This window comes from Syngnathoides biaculeatus, chromosome 12 (genome assembly GCF_019802595.1).
Source record: "Syngnathoides biaculeatus isolate LvHL_M chromosome 12, ASM1980259v1, whole genome shotgun sequence".
In the NCBI taxonomy this organism is placed as follows: domain Eukaryota; kingdom Metazoa; phylum Chordata; class Actinopteri; order Syngnathiformes; family Syngnathidae; genus Syngnathoides; species Syngnathoides biaculeatus.
The window spans coordinates 28886993-28907942 of NC_084651.1; the positions used below are offsets into that span (position 1 = coordinate 28886993).

The 20950-nt window shown below is 42.0% G+C and overlaps 1 protein-coding gene across 14 annotated transcripts in view; it reads left to right on the forward strand.

Moving 5' to 3' along the window:
• vps8 (VPS8 subunit of CORVET complex) overlaps window positions 1-20950 on the forward strand; it is a 235964-nt gene that overhangs the window by 123640 nt on the left and 91374 nt on the right. For all 14 annotated transcript variants that reach the window (XR_009797466.1, XR_009797467.1, XR_009797468.1 and 11 more), the window contains 6 exons: window positions 3314-3536; window positions 3716-3805; window positions 4109-4160; window positions 4238-4280; window positions 8238-8310; window positions 19769-19882. Coding sequence is in view for 11 of the 14 variants with exons in the window: in XM_061837413.1 (XP_061693397.1) it covers window positions 3314-3536; window positions 3716-3805; window positions 4109-4160; window positions 4238-4280; window positions 8238-8310; window positions 19769-19882 (595 nt within the window). In the remaining 3 variants the exon portion in view is untranslated. The remainder of the gene's footprint in view (window positions 1-3313; window positions 3537-3715; window positions 3806-4108; window positions 4161-4237; window positions 4281-8237; window positions 8311-19768; window positions 19883-20950) is intronic.

Here is a 20950-nt window from a genome sequence, read left to right on the forward strand (position 1 = left end):
AAGCTATACTGGACCATGCAGCGTTGCCTGAGATCTGAGTCTGAGATTATGCAGATCTCTGGCCTCTGATTGGTCAGTGACGCGGATTGTGCAATTTCTACGGAGGGGTCAATTTTTGTTTTCCTAAACTCAAACACAAAAAAGAAAGTGGACAAAGTGAATTTTTACACAAATTTTAATGGGATCTAACCGTGGAATCCACAACAAAAGAGCTACGCAAGACAACAAGCAAAACAAATGAGGACAAATGGAACATTGGGATGGGAAACTGAGTTGTGATGTGAGGGGATTAATGAGCGTTGAATTTCTATGGGTGTTACTGGGATTCCTGTTCTCGTTAAAGCAAATATACACAAATCTTTATGTTTAGTAGATGACAAAGTAGGATTTAAGTGTGTTGACTACGATAGAGGCAGGCCAGTCGAGCTTCCGGAATTTGACGAGAGAACAGGTGCTCGCTAGAAGTTCGGAGCAGACAGAGCAGACCCCTCTCTCCTTGCCGTTACTTTTCATTTTGGACTAATTTCTTGGTTTAAACCAGTGTATATGTAAAATCTGATTAATTGTATAATTTGTCAATTATTGGATATCAGATGAGGCCATCTCCCCCCACGAATTGACTAGTCCCACGCTCATTTCTTACTCTTTCAATGAATGTTTCATGTGTCATGATCGAAAATAACACGAGTATTTCACCATTCGTAATGATATTTGGATGTTTTTTTTGTTTTACACAATGTCTTTACTTCACTGGAATTGGGGTTTGTTGAATGAATGAAGTTGGGTTGTGAAGAGACAACAAAAAAAAGAATGAAATTATTTGCAAACCATGAAAAGCCTACATTTAATTGAATGCACTATAAAGACATGATAATGTAATGTAATGTAATATTCAAACTGATGAACTTTTTTGCAAATAACCTTTTACTTTGAATTTTTTGGCTGATACGCATTCCCCAAAAACTGGGACAGGTGGCAAAAAGACTGGGAAAGTTGAGGAATGCTCATCAAACACCAGTTCGGAACATCACACAGGTGAACAGACTAATTGGGAAAAGGTGGTTGCCGTGATTGGGTGTAAAAGGAACTTCCTTGAATTGTTCAGTTCGCAAGCAAAGACAGGGTGAGGTTCAACTTTTTTGTGAACAAGTGCTTCAGAAAATAGTTTAAGGACAATGTTTTTGAGCGTATAATTGCAAGCACAACACTCTGTATTTACAGAAAAAATTCAATTTCTGAATTTGCGCAATGTGAGCTGGGCGGTAGCCGAAGCCGGGCACCTTGGCGAGGCGATCCTCAACTACAGAAACTGGCTCTAGCGACATGGAATGTCATTTCTCTGGCAGGGTAGGAGCCCAAGCTGGTAAGTTGAGAGCGAGAAGTTCCGACTAGATATAGTCGGACTCGCCACTATGCACCACGTGAGCTCTGTTACCAGTCCTCTTGAGAAGGGTTTGATTCTGTTCCACTCTGGAATTGCCAAGCACGTGTGGGTATACTTATTGCCCCCCAGCTCGGCACCTGTAGGTTGGGGTTCACCCCAGTGCTCATCACGGATTGTCCATAACAAACACCATGTTCAGGCTAAAGGGTGTCCACATGTGCACTTGGTACCAGAACACCCTTGGTCGGAGTTTAATGATTGACTTTGTGGTTGTGTCTTTGGACATGCAGCTGCATGTCTTTGACACTCGGGTGAAGAGAGGGGTGGAGCGGTCTACTCATCATCACCTGGTAGTGAGTTGGCTTTGATGGTCCGATGTGGCAGGCCAAAACGTATTCTTAGGGTCTGCTGGGAACAGCCGACATACTCCCCTGTCAGAAGGAATTGAAACTCCCACTTACGAAAGAACTTTGCTTACGTTCCGGGGTAGGTGGGGGACTTTGAGTCCTCGTGGACGATGTTCCGTGCATCCATTGCTGAGGTGGCCGATCAGGCTGTGGCTGTAAGGTGGTCAGTGCCTGTTGTGATGCCAACCACAGAACACATAGGTGGACACCAACAGTGAGGGATGCCGTCTGGCTGAAGAAGGAGTACTAGCGGGCATTTCTGGCCTGCAGTGGGGTTTTCTTCCTAGCCATTGAACAGTGGACCCGCTCTAGACCCTTGGCAGATCCTCGAGGGTTAATGGGAGTTCGCCTAACCAGTATACATGTTTTCTGAACTTTGAAAAAGCATTTGATTATGTCCCTCGGGGAGTCCTGTGAGGGGGGTTCTCTGGAAGTAGGGCGTACCGAACCCCCTGATACAGACTGTTTGGTCCCTGTATGACTCGTGTCAGAGTTTGGTCTGCATTGCTGGCAATAAATCAGACTCGTTTCCAGTGAGAATTGGACTCCTTAAAGGCTGCCCTTTGTTTTCAAATTTGTTTATATTTTTTATGGACAGAATTTCTTGGGCATAGCAGGGGTCCGGTTTGGTGGCCTTAGCATTTCATCTCTGCTCTCTGAAGCAGCTAGGATGAGAATCAGCACCTCCAAATCTGAGACCATGGTCCTCATTCAAATGAGATCCTGCCCCAAGTGGAGGAGTTCAAGTGTCTTGGGGTCTTTTTCACAAGTGAGGGGAAAAAAATTTCAGTGAAAGATTCATGCAAATTTGTGCAGCATCTGGACCTGGAGCTTATATCGGTTCGTTGTGTTAATGAAGGGTCTAAGTTTAAAGGTGAAGCTTTCGAGCTACGTTCCTACACTCACCTATGCTGTGAGTCATGACCAAAAGAACATGATCCCGGATACAAGCAGTCGAAATGACTTTCCATTGCAAGGAGTCCGGGCTCTCCCTTAGACATAGAGTGAGAAGCTCGGTCATCTGTGAGGGGCTCTGAGTCGAGGTGCTGCTCCTCTGCATTGAGAGGATCTAGATGAGGTGGCTGGGGCGTCTGATTTGGATGCCTTCCAGACCCATCCCTGGTGAGGTGTTCTGGGCATGTCCCACTGGGAAGAGACCCCAGGGACAACCCAGGACACATTCATCACTCTGTGTCACTCGGGTGGACTGGAAACGCTTCGGGAACCCCCCGGAAGAGCTGGACAAAGTGGCTAGGGAAAGGAAAGTCTGAACGTCCCTGCTAAAGCTACTGGCCCCGCGACCTGAGCTCAGATAAGCAGTAAAAGATGGCTGGATGGTGTCATGAGATTTGTCTATCAGTACAGCCTGACACTAAAGTATGGTAAGTGATTAACGTACATAATGATAATGTTTTCAAACTACAAAAAATAATGGTCCTTGATTTTGACATTTTGACTGGGAATGCATGTTATACTAACAGAGTGTGCAGTAAGTTTGAAAGTCTCTCTGTTTCAATTTTAGTGATCTCCTGTTTGACCAGCTTTATGCTCAGCTCGCGGAGAATCTGGTGGCTAAAGGTGTTTTCCTGGAATTACTTGAGTCATATATTGCTACTAACCATCTTGGTCACCTCCCCACAACCGTCTTGAAGGATCTCTTGGCTCATTACAACAGCAAAGGCTTGATGGACAACCTGGAGAGATGTATTGTCCATCTGGATGTCACAAGCCTAGATATACAGCAGGTTTGTATGTGTGTTTCTTTCTGCACAGTGAAGAACAAAAAACACCACTAATATTGGCAATCAATGTGTGTGTGTGTGTGTGTGTGTGTGTGTGTGTCTGCTTGCATGCGTGCATTTGTGTGTGTGTGTGTGTGTGTGTGTGTGTGTGTGTGTGTGTGTGTGTGTGTGTTTCATTCAAGGTGGTTCAAGTCTGTTGGGAAAACCAACTATATGATGCAATGATCTATGTTTATAACAGCGGAATGAATGACTACATCACGCCAATGGAGGTAAGTTTACCCCATTAGTATTTTCTAGTGCAAATCCCATTAAAACTGTAATCATCCAAGTGCAAATGTTACTTTGGCACAATTTACTTGAAAGTCTCAAACTTGCAGTTATAGTTTGCGTATTTCTGTCTGTACAACCAAACAACACAGGATTTTTACTACTTGGGTGCACATCCCAAGTTTATGTATACTGTTGCATTATGCAAACTCGCGTCTTAAAATATAAATAAACAATATCAAAATGAATTACACAAAGTGAGCCTGAGCGTCTGAAAATATTGATCAACTTATGGTATGTTTCAGAAACTTTTTTCTGTAATTGGTCCACCACTTCGAGAAGGAAAGAGCTTAACAAGTTAGTTACTGTTCTTCTTTGAGTAACTGATTTTTACAAGATTGATGTGACTGCTGATACTGCTTTTCTCTGAACAGCTGAAGAAGTGGTGATGGGAAACAAACTTTTAGTGTATATCAGGTAAACAAAGATTTGAATACTTGATTTGATGTAATATGTACAGAAACCTCTGTTCAAAAGCTGTTTTGTGATAAACAATGATTTCAAATCATTTAAAAAACATTTTCTACTGTTGAAATTGCCATTGGACCATAACCTTGAGCAAAAATTTCACGATAATTAAATTCCAGCTCTTTTTTAGCTTTTGGGTTATCCCATTATGGGTCACCACAAAGTGTCATCTTTTACCATGTAAGCCTATCTTCTGCATCTTCCCTCAAACCAACAGGCGTCATGTCTTTCCTCACAACAACCATCAACCTCCTTTTTGATCTTATCTCGCTTTTTTGTCTGACAGGTCCATCCTCATAACCGTTGAACACTCTCTTTCCTCGGGACGTGTCCAAGACATCAAAGTCGTCTCTCTCACTTTGTCTCCAAAACATCTAAGTTTGGCCCTTTAATGAACTTACTTCTAATCCTATCCACCCTTCTCACTTCTACAGCGAACCTCATCATGTTCATATCCGCCATCTCCAGTTCTACTTCCTGTTGTGCCACTGTCTCCAATCCATACATTATGGATGGCCTCACAACTGTTTTGTATACTTTATCCTTCATCCTAGCAGAGACTCTTCTGTCACATAACTCACCTGACACCTTCCGCCAGCTGTTTCAACCTACTTGGACGCGTTTATTAACTTCCTTACCAAACTCACCATCGCTCGAGATTGTTGACCTAAAATATTTGAATCAGAATTAGAATTAGCTTTAATGGCCAATTATGGAACAACAAACAAGACATCCACCCTCGCTATCTCTTCTCCATGTAGCCTCATTCTTGCCCCTCCACCCCTCTCATTCATGCACTTATATTCTTTTTTTTTATTATTTTGGCTGATCTTCACTTCTCTTTCAGTTCATTCCTCCACCTCCCCCCTCCTTTCACTGCACATTACAGTAATTTGCGAACATACAAGGGGATTCCGGTTTAATATCCAGATGTAAAATAGCTTGTAAATAAATGAACAATAATTAAACAAATTTGTAAAATAAAAATTACTACTTACCATTGAACCCATTTTATTTTGACACATTGTAAAGCAAAACAATGCTAATTTATTCATATAACCCATTTCATACACAAGGTAACTCAATGTGCTGAACGTGATTAAAAGGATTTGAATATAAAGAGATAAAACATTTCAAACTGGGAAAAAAAAAATACAAGGGACAACAAAATATATATCTTAAAAAGAAAAACCCTATCCTAACCCTAACCCAGCACAATAAATACTAAAATTGGAAATATTTTAAAAAGCTCAAGTTTTCAAACTGAATTAAATAACATTCACACTTGAGGCTGACATGACCTCAATTGGAAACTTATTCAATTTGTATGCACCATAATAAGTAAATGCCGCTTTACCATGTTTGCCTTGGACTCTGCGCTCCACTATTTGACCCGAGTCCATCAATCTCAGAGCTCTACTGTGTTTGTATTCTGTAAGCATTTCTTTTTTGTATTCAGGACCCAAGCCATTTAGTGATTTATAGACCAGTAGCAGAACTTTAAAATCTATTCTAAAGCTGACTGATGGTCAGTGTAAGGACTTTAGAATTTGAGTTATATGCTCTGATCTCTTTGTTCTGGTCATAACCCGAGCTGCAGCATTTTGAATGAGCTCCAGCTGTTAAATGCTCTTTTTGGGAATCCATTCAGAAGACCATTACAGAAGTCAAGTCTACTTCAGATAAAAGCATGGATGAGCTTTTCTGGGTCTGCTTGACTGCTTGACACTGCCTTCTCACTCTAGATATATATGATTGTAGAATCGTAGACTTCATAGTATATTAATAGATAGATAAATATGAACACGGCAATTCACAATTGAAATTTTTTTTTAAATGACAACTTCTCAAAACTGTGGTTTACTTTCAACATGGTAATTGCACTTTGCCTCATGAAGTACAATCTTATCTCATCTCATTTGCTCCCACTTTTCCGAGTTGGGTCACGGGGCAGTAGCTTTAGCAGGAATACCCAGACTTCCCTCTCCCCACCCACTTCATCTTCCACTTCTGGAGGGTTCTTGAGGCGTTCCCAGGCCAGCCAAGAGATGTAGTCTCACCAGCCTGTCCTGGGTCGTCCCTGGGGTCTCTTTCCGGTGGGACATGCCTGGAACACCAGGTGGCATTTGGATCAGATGCCCCAGCCACCTCATCTGGCTCTTCTCAATGTGGAAGAGCAGTGGCTTGACACTGAGGCCCTCACGGATGACCGAGCTTCTCAACCTATCTCTATGAGAGATCCGGACACCCTGCGGAGGAAACTAATTTCGGCTGCTTTTATCCGGGATCTTCTTTATTTCTGTCACAACCCACAGCTTGCGACTATAAGTGAGGGTATCCATGTAGATCGACTGGTAAATTGAGAGCTTCGCCTTTCAACTTCGCTCCCTCTTTACCACAACGGACCAATACAAGGTCATCACTGCAGACCCTGCACCAATTCGCCTATCGATCTCCCACTCCATTTTTCCCTCACTTGTGAACAAGACCCCAAGATACTTGAACTCCTCCACTTGGGGCAGGATCTCATTCCCGACCCGGAGAGGGCACACCACCCTTTTCCGACAGAGGACCACGGTCTCAGATTTGGAAGTTCTGATTCTCATCCCAACCGCTTCAGACTCTGCTGCGAACTGCTCCAGTGATTGTTGGAGATCATGGCTTGATGCACCAACAGAACCACATCATCTGCAAAGAGCAGAGATACAATGCTGAGGCCACCAAACTGGACACCCTCTATGCCTAGGGTGCGCCTAGAAATTCTGTCCATAAAAGTTAAGTAGAAAATCGGTGACAAAGGGCAGCCTTGGCAGATCCCAACTCTCACCAGAGATGAGTCCGTCTTATTCCCAGCAATGGGAGACACCGATCGTACAGGCACCGGACTGCCCGTATCAGTGGGTTCAGTACAAAGTCAGTGTCAGTTTGGTCCACATTCCTGGTAGTAAGCTGGACTTGTTCTGGTGAAGGTTGGACCACGCCAAGGCTGCACTTGGTCTCCATTTTTGTTTATAACTTTCATGAACAGGCTTAGTTTAGGTCTAAATAGGGTCCGGTTTGGTGGCCTTCATATTGCATCCCTAGATTTTGTAGATGTGGTTTAGCTGGCTTCATCAAGCCGTGATCTCCAATTCTCAATGGAGTGGTTCACAGCAGTGTGTGAAGTGGCTGAGATGAAAATCTGGACCTCCAAATCTGAGAATATTGTTCTCTGTGGAAAAAGGTGGAGGGATCAAGTGGATTTAAAGTACTTTGGCATATTGTTGACAAGTGAGGGAAGAATGGAACGGATGATTGACAGTTAGCAAGTTGCGAGATCTACAGTGATGCAGACTTTGTATCAGTCTGTTGCAGCTAAACCAAAAGGGGAAGGTCTTAATTTACTGTCCACTATGGTCATGGGCTGTTGGTTGTGAGTGAAAGAATGCAAGCGACTGAAATGTTTCCTCTGCAGGCTGTTACTTATAGATAGGTTGAGAAGCTCGATCATCTGTGAGGTGCTTAGAGTAGAGCTAATGATCCACCATATGGAGAGAAGCCAGATGAGGTGGCTGGGGGATCTGATTTGGATGCCTCTCAGGTGAGGTATTCCTGGCCTATACCACCAGGTTTAGACCAAGGAGACAACCCAGGACATGCTAGAGAGACTAAGTCTCTCGGCTGACCTGGGAACTCCTTGGGATCTCTCCAGAAGAGGTGGATGAAGTGGATGGGGGGAGGGAAATATGGGCCTCACTGCTAAAACTATTGCCCCATGACCTGACCTTGGATGAGCAGTAGAAAATGGATGGATGGATGGAAGCATCAAGGCTGGTCTAATACTCCTTTTTTTTCCCCATTGACTTTATAGGACAAGACGTATTTTGTTCACATTTCAGTTTTGTCTTTCCATGCACTTTTTTTCAGTTGTTGTCTTGCTGGAAGGGCCTATCCCCTTGGAAACATTCCTGAGGACCTTGTCGTTCAGATCAAGATTCAGGTATCCAAATCTTTCCTATCTGGAACAATTAAGGGGAACTGGTTAATTTAAAGCTCAGGTGTCATCAAACGGAGGATTTTTGGTACATTATTAATGAAAAACCCATAGCCAATATGGTCCCATGTTTTTTCACCACAAAACATGATTTTGAGATATACAGCTTTTTGTAAGTCCCGCCATGAAAATCCTCTCGAGGGATTTGTTTTCGAAAAGAAGCAGGAAGTGACGTAAAGGACAGCAGTGCCCCCTCGTGGACTCCTTTGTTGCCATTCGTTTTACCTCCGGGAAGGTAGCTCGTTGTTCCTTCGTGTAGCCAAAATGCCGGCTCATTGCATTACTGGACATTGCTTGAACACTCGGGAGAATGGAATGACCCTTCATAAGTTTGAAAGAGACCCTGTCCGTTTTGAAAACTGGATTGCACGGGTGCAAAGGACGAGAGCTTCGTGGGTTCCAAATAACAGGTAGGTATGTATACAGCTCCAAAAAAATAATAATAGTTTGGGGCAGACCGCGTAATCAGTCTCTCTCATAACGCTGCAAAAGATCCGCGTGTGCGCGTCGCCCAGCCAATAATGTCTCGAAAGTGTTCATCGCGTAATGCGGCGACTTTGAACATACCCCTAAAAGCAACATAGCTCGGCTCCACCACCTTATATGCTACCACAGGCGCCGAAACTTAGCCACACCGGCTGAGGTGCCGCGTTCGCCGGTCACAGCTTCTGTGAAGGCTGTGCGTCGGGCTTTGTGACGGGGGCGGCTCTGAAGAACCCCGCCGAGAATGCGTTACTCAGTCGCGTGCGCCCTTAAAGCACACCGGCTCGACTGCGAGCACCCCCCCTAAAGCAGCACCGCTCGGCTCTGTCATAAGCCACACCGGCCTGCTGCGATGAGCCACGATGGCTCATCTCTGCCGCAGGAGTGGATAGGACAGGATGCAGTTTGGCCGTGATTGGATATCATCTGAATATGGCTCAAAACAATAGTGTAATATTGCCCTGAGGACTCGAAACAATAGTGTAATATTGCCCCGGTAACTTCACTCGGTTGTGTGGTGTTGTCCTTTTCGAAAAGAGCTTCGTGTCAGAAGGGGCGTCGGAAAAATGCAAATATCTCTGTTGTTCGGCTTCCATAGTAGCACGCACTGCGCATTTTCAACGGAGGAAGTGACGAAGACGTCAAGGACAAAGGACGCGACTAATATGGCGACCACTTGGATGTCGATGGACACTCAATTGCGGAACTTTGCGCATGGATCACATACTCTCCGCTCACTTTTTTTTCGTATAGACATTGAAGTGAATACTATTATGTATTTTTCATTACAATATCTATTTTAGAATGTTTATAGGGATGTCAGTCCCACTTTGAGTTTGACCAACATTGGGCTTCGACAATATGTTATATACAGTGCCTTGTGAAAGTATTTGGCCCCCTTGAACTTTTCAACCTTTGGCCACATTTCAAGCTTCAAACATAAACATATAAAAAATTCTGGCAAGAATCAACAAGTGGAACACAATCGTGAATTGGAACAACATTTATTAAATATTTTAATTTTTTTTTATCAAAAACTTGAAAAGTGGGGCGTGCAATATTATTCTGCCCCTTTACTCCATGACACATACGTAAAGACAAGTTTTGGAAATTTACCAATTGATGGTTCGGTTATCCCAGAGAGACTTTTGGATTGAGGAAATGGCAAGTGAGTGCATATCCCGTATTCTTCAAAATGTGAAAACGACTTGTATTAATATATAATATAATATTCGACATGACTTCTACTTTCTTTGATATTGCAAGGTTGTATCTCATTCTTCCTGTGTTTTTATTTTTATTTTAAGACCAGCTTTTACTTCTTCTACTTATTTTTACAAATCTTGCTCAACAAATCTTAGGAAATTGGCATAATTTACAATTTGTAAAGACCTATACAAGATAATTTTCCTCTTTTGACAGCATAGCACTCCAATTTTTGTGCAGGTTTTGGTCATCTATTCATTTTCTTTTCTGGTTCTGGGTCACAGGGTTAGGTGTCTAAAGTGGTGTGATTATAAATTACTTGAAAATGTGACAAACCTGATGATGAACATGAGGAAAAAGTATGTCCTTTCCTATTCTTATGTTTTGTGTTGTTCACACACCACAGGCATTATGATCTGTCTTCCATCAATTTCAAGTCTCCTCGCAAAACCAGAAGTCTTTTGTCGTACCAAGACCTGGCTTGGGGAGGAACGGAACATTTATACCAGCCTTATATATTCAGAATACAAAATAAATAAATAAAAATGTCAAAAACAAAAAACATATGTAACAGTTCCAGAAACCGTCATCTTTCAAAATTGTCTGTACATACGTGCTTGTGAGTCAAGCTGAATTTTTTTTCTTCCCTTTCCCTCTTGATAACAAACATTCAGTCATGAAAATATTAATTTGTTTGAACATTAAATATCTTGTCTTGGTTGAAAAGGATTTTCAAATGATTGTATTATGTTTTTATTTGTTTGCAAAACGTCCCAATTTGATTGGAAGTTGGGTTTTTACAATTAAAAATGAAATAAACGTACCTGCTTTGCAGTACCGCCTGCATTTCACTATTACACATTTTTGTGGAAATGTTTCATAGCTTTGGTGTGAAGTATGAAATCTATGTGCAATCCGGTAGCAAAATAGTTTATGCGTCTGCCTCAGTTTTGGTTTTGGTTTGAATTCCACATATTGTGGCTTTCTGCAGCCTTCCAAAACCATGGATAGTCAATATTCATAAGATTGAAAAGACGAAATACAAACTGGATTGATGAAATTTTATTTTTATCATATTTTCAGAAAGGCGGACCCGCAACCCGAGTAAGAAGTGGTTGAGAAAAGGAATGGATGTGATCCTATTGGTCATCCAAACAATTTTATTATACTTGGATGTAAATTATTAATTACATTTACTCTGAAGAAAATAAGTATTTGAACATCCTGCTATATTGGAAGTTCCCCTACTTAGAAATTATGGAGGGGTCTGAAATTTTCATCGTAGGTGCATGTCCAATGTGAGAGAGATTAATCTAAAATAAAAAAAATCAAGAAATCACAATGTATGATTTTTTTTTTATTTTTTTTTTTTGTGTGATACAGCTACACACAAATATTTGAAAACCTGAGAAAACCAATGTTAATATTTGGTACAGTAGCCTTTGTTTCCAATTACAGAGGTCAAACGTTTCCTGTTTGCACACACTGGATGAGGGAATTTGGCCTACTCCTCCACACAGATCTTCTCTAGATCAGGCAGGTTTCTGGGCTGTCACTGAGAAACATGAAGTTTCAGCTCCCTCCAAAGATTTTCTATTGCGCTTAGGTCTGGAAACTGGGTAGCCCACGCCACAACCTCGACATGCTTCTTACGGAGCCACTCCTTGGTTTTCCTGGCTGTGTGCTTCGGGTCATTGTCATGTTGAAAGACCCAGCCACGGCCCATCTTCAATGATCCGACTGAGGGAAAGAGGTTGTTCCCGAAAATCATTGAGACCCCACGAGGTGATATCTTGCATGGAGATCCAGTCTGATAGGGATTGACCGTCATGTGTAGCTTCTTCCATTTTCTAATGATTGCTCCAACAGTGGAACTTTTTTCTTTTTTACAAAGCTGGTTGGGAATTTCTCCGTAGCACTTTCTCGCCGTGTGGAGTTGTACAATTTTGTGCCTGGTGTCTTTGGACAGCTCTTTGGTCTTGGCCATTTTAAAAGTTTGAGTCTTACTGGTTGTATATAACAGGTCTTTGAGGCTCAGAATTGTAGCTGATAGACAAGGTGTTCAAATACTCATTTGTAGCTATATCAATCAAATAAATTAACAAAAATCATACATTGTGATTTCCTAATTTTTCTTTTTAGATTCTCTCTCTCTCACAGTGGACATGCACCCACTATGAAAATTTCAGACCCCTCCATGATTTCTAAGGGTTAGGGTTAGGGTTAGGAGAACTTGCAATATAGCAGGGTGTTCAAATACTTTTCTTCACTGTCACACGTACAGTTAAAGCCAGATGTTTACAGACACAGTGCAAAAGATTTTTTGTCTAACTGTCTGAAGTCATATCAGACAAAATTTCTCCTGTTTCAGCTGAGTCACCATCACCAAAATTATTTAATTTTGTTTAATGCTACAATAATGAGAGAGAATTTCTTAGAGAATTTTATATTTTATTCAAGTTCAAAAGTTTACCTACAGTTCCTTCATATTTCATTTGAACTGCATGGCTGGGATAGGCTCCCGTACTCCCACAACGGTTGTGAGGTTGGATAGTCTTTTTTTCTTTCTTTGGTGTCCAACCTGGCATACATGTCGTCATGTGCCTCTTGTTTAGCCTTCCCCACCTCTACCTTTGCCCTACATTGCATCTCAATGTATTCCTTTTGCTTCTCCTCAGTCCTTTCAGTGTGCCACTTCTTCTTCGCCAATCTCTTTCCTTGTATGACTACCTGTATAGTTGGGTTCCAACACCAAGTTTCCTTCTTCCCTTTCCTACCAGAAGACACACCAAGTATTCTCCTGCCTGTCTCTCTGATCACCTTGGCTGTAGTAGTCCAGTCTTCCGGGAGCTTCTGCTGTCTCTCAAGAGCCTGTCTCACCTTTTTCCGTAAGGCTGCACAACATTCTTCCTTTCTCAGCTTCCACCACATGGTTCTCTGCTATACCTCTGCTCTACCTTAATCTTTCTCACCACCACCAGAGTCATCCTACACACCACCATCCTATGCTGTCGAGCTACACTCTACCCTACCTTGGAGTCAGTAACCTGTAATATAGATATAAAAGATAATCCACCTGCGTGCTTCTACCTCCGCTCTTGTAGGTGACTGTATGTTCATGCCTCTTCTGGAATAAAGTGTTCACTGCAGCCATTTCCATCCTTTTTGCAAAGTCCACCACCATCTGTCCCTCAAAGGTCCTTTCCTGGATGCTGTACTTACCCATCACTTCTTCATTGCCTCCATTTCCTTCACAAACATGTCCATTACAATCTGCACCAATCACAACTCTCTCTCTCTGTCTGGGATGCTCTGAAGTACTTCTTGTAGTTCCTTCCAGAATTTCTCTTTCAACTATTAAGTCACATCCTACCTGTGGGGCATAGCTGCTAATCATATTATATATAACACCATCAATTTCATATTTCAGCCTTATCACTCGATCTGATACTCTTTTCACCTACAGGGCATCCTTAGCCAGCTCTTCCTTTAAAATAACCCCTACTCCATTTCTCTTCCCATCTATGCCGTGGTAAAATAATTTAAACCCTGCTCCTAAACTTCTAGCGTTACTACTTTTCCACGTGGTCTCTTGGATGCACAGCATATCAACCTTTCCAACCTTTCTCCTTATCATCATGTCAACCAACTCCTGAGCTTTTCCTCTGATAGTCCCAACATTCAAAGTCCCTACACTCAGTTCTAGGCTCTGTGAATTCCTTCTCTTCTTCTGCCGACTAATCCGCTTTCCTCCTCTTCTTTGTCCTCGACCCACAGTAGCTGAATTTCCACCGAAGCCCTGCAGGTTAACGGAGCCAGGGGCGGGCATTGGTCACCCAGGCCACTACCAATCTGCTATGGTATTCTTTAGATGAGCGCTCATATTTGTTTGGCACAGTTTTACGCCGGATGCCCTTTCTGACGCAACCCTCTGCATTTATCTGGGCTTGGGACCAGCCAACAGGTAGCACAATATTGTGCTGCCCAACGAACTGCAGATCGTCAAAAAGAAGAAGCAATCAAATAAAAAAGTAACCACATAAAATACACAATTTACATACTACCTAATCTAGACCGACCTACAGATTACACTAACTTGTGCCCCCATAGGGCTGCATTTTTTTGGAATGCCTAAGGTGTAATAATAGAGTGCTGAGTTTCTGTTTTCTAAGACATTCGAGTGTCCTCCTAGTAGTACTTATTTCCTTCTATATTTCCTGTCAGAGAGGGCACCAAGGCCAGTCCTAGTTTCAGCAAGTCATCTCTTCCCAACAATCTTACAGGGTATCCGTCCATCCATTTGCTTAGCCACTTATCCTCAATACAGTCGTGGGAGTGCTGGAGCCCATCCCAGCTGTTATCGGGCAGTAGGCAGGTTACACCCAGAACTGGTTGCCAGCCAACACGATCACAATCACACTTTAGGGCAATTTAGAGTGTCCATTTAATGTTACATGTTTTTGGGATGTGGGAGGAAACCGGAGTGCCCGGAGAAAACCCACGCAGGCACTTTACAGCTGCGCCGCCTTACCACACTTACAGGTCAATCTGGGAGCATTGGTTGTGACATTTTGATGGAAAGATGGCTGCTCTTGTTTTGCTTTTCCAATGGCAGTATTATTTGCTCTTTGTCTAAATCTAGCATAAGTGCGGTCGGTCCATTAACTCTCGAACTCAATTAGTAAATTCCCTGCTGTTGTGCATTTTCTTTTGATTAATTTTGTGTGTTTCTTATTTTATCCTACAGGTTAATTTTTTTTTTTTTATTTCTTGGTTGTTGAGCTGATCAGCAAAGCCATATTTTGTTCTCCACAAATTCACATGTTTTATTTTAGGATATTTGCTTTCTACAAACTTCTAGTCCTTACACATTATTTTTTTGTTTCATATCCTCTGTCTCAACTATTTTGCTGTTTGTTTTTCCATGTTGGAATCAGTGGTTCACCTCGGGCAGGTGTGGGGAAACTACGGGCCGCAAGCCACATCTGGCTTGTTGGTCTTTTTCATCCGGCCTGACAAAGATTGGTAGAAATTTAAGGCTTCATCTCATTCTATTTTCACTTGTAATGACAGGCATTTCAACACTAGGTGGCAGAGTAGGTGCAGTGTCTTGATTTAGTGGAGTGCGAGCCATTTCCTGTTATCAGTGTTTCTCCACTGGTCAGATCAGAACCCTTCTACAACAATGTTGAACAAAAGTCGACAGTGAGTGCCGGGGTGTTTAAGAAAGAATGGACGCCTAAATAGTTTTTTACTGAAGTCTGGTCCAAGGCTTTATGTCTTATTTGTCAAGGAACCGTTGCAGTTTTAAAAGAATACAACATTAGCAGTAACTTTTCGACTAAACGTGCTAATTATGCCAGCAACCTTTCCACACAAGAACGTACAGCTACCACTGACAGGTTGGGAGTTCACATTCTACCTGTGGGGGATAGGCACTAATCACATTATACATGATACCCCCAATTTCAGATTTCAGCCTCATCACTCGATCTGATACTCTTTTCACCTCCAAGACATTCTTAGCCAGCTCTTCCTTTAAAATAACCCATCTACTCCATTTCTCTTCCCATCTACTCCATGATAAAATAACTTAAACCCTGCACCTAAACTTCTAGCCTTACTCCCTTTCCACTTGCTATCTTGGATGCACAATATATCAACCCTTCTTCTCATCATCATGTCAACTAAAATCTGAGCTTTTCCTGTCATAGTCCCAACATTCAAAGTCCCTACTCACAGCTGTGGGGTCTGTGCATTCCTCTTGTTCTCTCGACTCTTTCCTCGCTTTTTTGTCTTTGACCTACAACATCTGAATTTCTACCTACGCCTTGCAGATTAACAATGCCTGGGGCGCGCGTAGTTAGCCCGAGCCACGACCTATCCATTATGGAATTCATTTGATGAACACTCATGTTTGGCACAGTTTTATGCCGGATGCCCTCCCTGACGCAACTCTCTGCATTTATCCGGACTTGGGACTGGCCCACAGCTTACACGATATTGTGCTCCCCAACGGGCTGCAGCTAGTTTAAAAAAAAAAAAAAAAAAAAAAAAAAAAAAAAGCAATCAAATAAACAGCACATAAGGTACACAATTCACATACTACCTAATCTATGTTAAAGTTAAAGTCAAAATAGAACCTATCAAAATTTTAAAAAAGTAACAAATCAACAAAGTCAGCACATAAGGAATACAATTCAGATATCTAATCTGTGTTAAAGTTAATAGGGTATGAGGGTAAGAAGGTTTTAGTATCAAAATATAAAGGATGTATAGATTTAGAAGATATGGGGATGAAAGAGATTCAAACCACAATGGCTCTCTATAAAGGATGTATAGATTTAGAAGATATGAGGATGAAAGAGATTCAAACCACAATGGCTCTCACTCCAGTAGTTGAAGGTTGCGTCCAATTTCCTATAACTCCTGACGGCCCTCATTGTACAAGTTGTTTAGTTCGTACAAGTTATGGAGTTACGTTCGATATTTCTTCAACAACAACGGTTTGATCACAAACGCGTCTCGTTGTTAGTCAACTAAACTAAGGTAGTCTGGGCCTATATGCAAGTTTCAGTTGACGTTTCCACTTGCCCAACTTCCTATAATTACTCACAATCCTTGTTGTAAACAATACATAGGTTTTGCAGGTCATGTAAGTACTAGCGTTTGATGTTTGCCTCCTCAGTAAATGTTTGATTACAGATTTGTCCTTATGTTAGCGAGCCAGGCTAGGCCGCGCACCTTCAACTTGAACGATACTGCTCCAATTTGGGTACTAAGATTACACAGATAATGATTTTAGTCCATTGAAGTCGTCACCAGGGGTGTCCCACGTCGAATATTCACAACATTCGGTCCAAATTCAGCATGATTTGTTTTATTGTACAATCCTGTAGGTCGGAGCCTCCTCAATTTGTCATCATCAGTTCCGGATCTGGAAGCGGATCTCCTGACCCGGCCAGTCTGTTAAATTTTCCAAGTCGATGTGCCGCCCGAGCAACCCCTAAACCTAGGGTGACTCCACTGACTTCCCGTAAACAGGGTGACAATTACTTTCTGTTTGAGGTCATTCTCAAGCTTCGACCACAAATGGTGGAGAATTCTTGCCTCTGCTTCCCCATCCATTCATCCATCCATCCATCCATCCATTTTCTACCGCTTCTCCGGGTCGGGTCGCGGGGGAAGTAGCTTCATTGGGGTTACCCAGACTTCCCTTTCCCCATCCACTTCTTCCAGCTCTTCTGGAGGGATCCCGAATGACCGAGCTTCTCATCCTATCTCTCGGGGAGAGCTCGGACACCCTGTGGAGGCAACTCATTTCGGCCGCTTGTATCCAGGATCTTGTTCTTACTGTCACAACTAACAGCTCGTACCCATAGGTGAGGGTAAATTGAGAGCTTCGCCTTTCATCTTAGCTCCCTCTTTACCACAAGAGTAATCACTTTAATTTCCTGTTCTAATGAGGTTGCGAACTTCCACTCACACTTTTAAAGGGTGAGGGTTTAAGCAGTCCCTGTGATTTGACGAGCGCGATCGTGCTCATGCGCCATCGCACTCGCAAATCTGCACTGTTGAGCACAAAAAATAGCACGCGTTAAAATTTAAGAGTAGAAATATTGAAAGAAGTCGCTTATTTTGTGTTGTCTTGACCAATGCAATTGCACACTTGTCACACATTCTCAGCTCACATGAAAACCGATCCACTGCAGTGAACCACAGCCCGACTTTTTTTTTTTTTTTTTTGTTCATGGAAGCACACGGTCTCCTGCTAGTTTACCTGACTCCGCCACCCTCTTGCTCTTAAAGGGGTGCACTCATGATTACAAACACCACCAGTTAGCAAGACAGTCTGGGCAACGTAGAGCAAAGAGAGTTAGACACGCTGCTTGAGTTTTCTCTCAATAATAATGGTAAAAGTAATTGAATGTGGGGGTATGTGACTAATAGAAGAAAAAGCGGTGAAACTATATGAGATTTTCTCTTTTTTGGAGTAAAAAAGATCCGGTCTGAAGCCAAAGTAGAAAGTACAGGATGAGATGGTGTATAATGTTAAAATTCCACTTTGGCACAGCCTGATCAATGATGAAAGCACAGACAATACAGTGTATAAATAGCTAATTCTGTTTTTTAAATATCGGAGGCAACATAAGATTAACCTTAAAACTCTTTGGGAGCATCATTGAGCTTTCAACATGCATTGCTGAAGATATTCTGAAATCGTCCATCCATCCATTTTCTTTGCCGCTTATCCTCACGAGGTTTGCGGCGAGTGCTGGACCCTATCGCAGGTCTCAACGGGCAAGAGGCAGGGTACAGCCTAAACTGGTTACCAGCCAATTGCAGGTTACATGGAGACAAACAGCCACACTCACAATCACACCTAGGTCAATTTAGAACAGTGATTTCCAACCTTTACAGAGCCAAGGCACATATTTTACAATTTAAAAAAGTAAATGTGACCAAAAATGGATAATTAATAACTGTATGTACTTTCTGCCATCTAATAGAAGAGGACTTTTTTGTTCTGCCTGTTTTGTAGCTCACTGGCATAAATAGATGAATAAAGATACATTATTTCGTGGAATAAATTATTTATTTTTTTAGCAATTACATAAAATTGGATAAACCTCAAGCTCCAAAGAGGGATTTACCCCCTTGAGGACAAGGCTTTTTGGCAAGGAAAGGTTTATTTGAAAATTTAAAAAATGTTACACCCTCAGAAGCGTGCCTCTGTATGGTGAGACTTCCTCCGGTGATAATGCTGCTCGTCGTTATGTGGAGGAAGAATTTGCGTAAGACATTGATGACAATGTCGTACAAGCTGTTGAGTTACTATACTATACGTGCTTAAACAATGTGATGAAACGAAGAGAGGCACGTTGGTGGGACGGAGGGGACATCACGGGTGCGTCGGAAACATTCTGCAGTCTACAAAAGATGACATCATGCATTTGCTTTGTTTATATTGCGGACCCTCCTAACGAAATAAAAATGAGGATTAGTGGAGATGTATCTAGAACGGGGAGGAGATTGTAACTATACACATCCCTAAAGTCCTCCTCGCGAGAAAAAGTTCCTCTTGTCTTCCTTCCTTGAATAGTCTACTTGAAATGTCCTATGTTATGTAAACCTGACCAGCACCTACAGAAGAATATTCTCTAAGTGAAGAATGTTAATTCGGGACTGCAATAAAAATGTTAATGTTTAACTTGGCACTTGTACTGCTGTAATTGTTGTCTCAAGTATGCAAAGTATAAATACTGTACTGGTGACACATTTTAAACATTCTGGTAGCCCCCCAACAACTCTGCATCTCAAAGCTACATCACCTGCGCCTCAAAGAGAAGTCTCCTAGTGATGAATGGTAGCCATCCAATCATATGTATTTTACAATTTATACTGGATATTATGAACTTATAATACCTCTTTTTGTCTCAAATATGCAAAGTACAATTACTGTTTGCATATTTGAAACGTTGTGGTACCCACATAAACATCACCTGCTACTTTATGGTTTTTTTAGCTTTTCGCTGTACTGGTCCCAATTGACCACGATAAATGAGGGATTACTGTAATTGTGTAAACTTAATGTGCAGTTGCGTTGTGTGAGGATGCAGGGGTCCACTGTAGAGTCACATAATGTAATAATGTGTTAACATAAATCTAATGCAGCCTACACATGACTGAGCTAACCTGCTCTCTGTGTTTGTAGGTGTTTGAGTACCTGATTCTACTCCATAATGGGGAATCCTCATCAGATGCTTATCCTCTTATTCAAATACTCCTTCACTTTGATACCCGAGAATTCCTAAATGTTCTTTCGATGGTAAGTTTTCTGTTTATAGTGAAGAAAATAAATATTTGAACACGCTGGTATATTGCAAGTTCTCCCACTTAGAAATCATGGGGAGATCTGAAATTTTCTTCGTCGGTGCATGTCCACGGTGAGAGAGATTAATCTAAACAGAAAAATCTAGAAATCACAATATATGATTTTTTTAAATGATTTATTTGTGTGATACAGCTGCAAATAAGTATTTGAACACCTGAGAAAACCAATGTTATTTGGTACAGTAGCCTTTGTTTGCAATTACAGAGGTGAAACATTTCCTGGAGTTGTTCACCAGGTTTGCACACACTGCAGGAGGGATTTTGCCCCACTCCTCCACACAGATCCTCTCTAGATCAGGCAGGTTTCTGTTTTGTCACTGAGAAACAGAGTTTCAGCTCCCTCCAAAGATTTTCTATTGGGTTTAGGTCTGGAAACTAGCTAGACCACGCCAGAACTTTGATATGCTTCTTATGGAGCCACTCCTTGGTTTTCCTGGCTGTGTGCTTCGGGTCATTGTCATGTTGAAAGACCCAGCCACGACCCATCTTCAATGCTCTGATTGAGGGAATGAGGTTGTTCCCCAAAATCTCACAATACATGGCTGCGGTCATCTTTTCCCTAATACAGTGGAGTCATCCTGTCCCAGGTGCAGAAAAATACCCCCAAAGGATGACGCTACCACCCACACCTATGCTTCACAGTAGAGATGGTGGTCTTGGGATGGAACTCATCATTCGTCTTCCTCCAAATACAGTTAGGTTATGACCAAAATGTTCCATATTGGTCTTATCTGACCACAAAGCTTTCTCCCATGACTCCTCTGTGTCATCCAAATGGTCATTGGCAAACTTAAGATGGGCATTGACGTGCTGGTTTAAGCAGGGGAAGCTTCTGTGCCCTGCATGATTTCAAACCATGACGTCTTAGTGTATTACCAACTGTCACTTTGGAAACGGTGGTCCCAGCTCTTTTCGGGTCATTGACCAAGTCCTGTCGTGTAATCCTGGGCTAATTCCTCACCTTTCTAAAGATCATTGAGACCCCATGAGGTTATATCTTGCA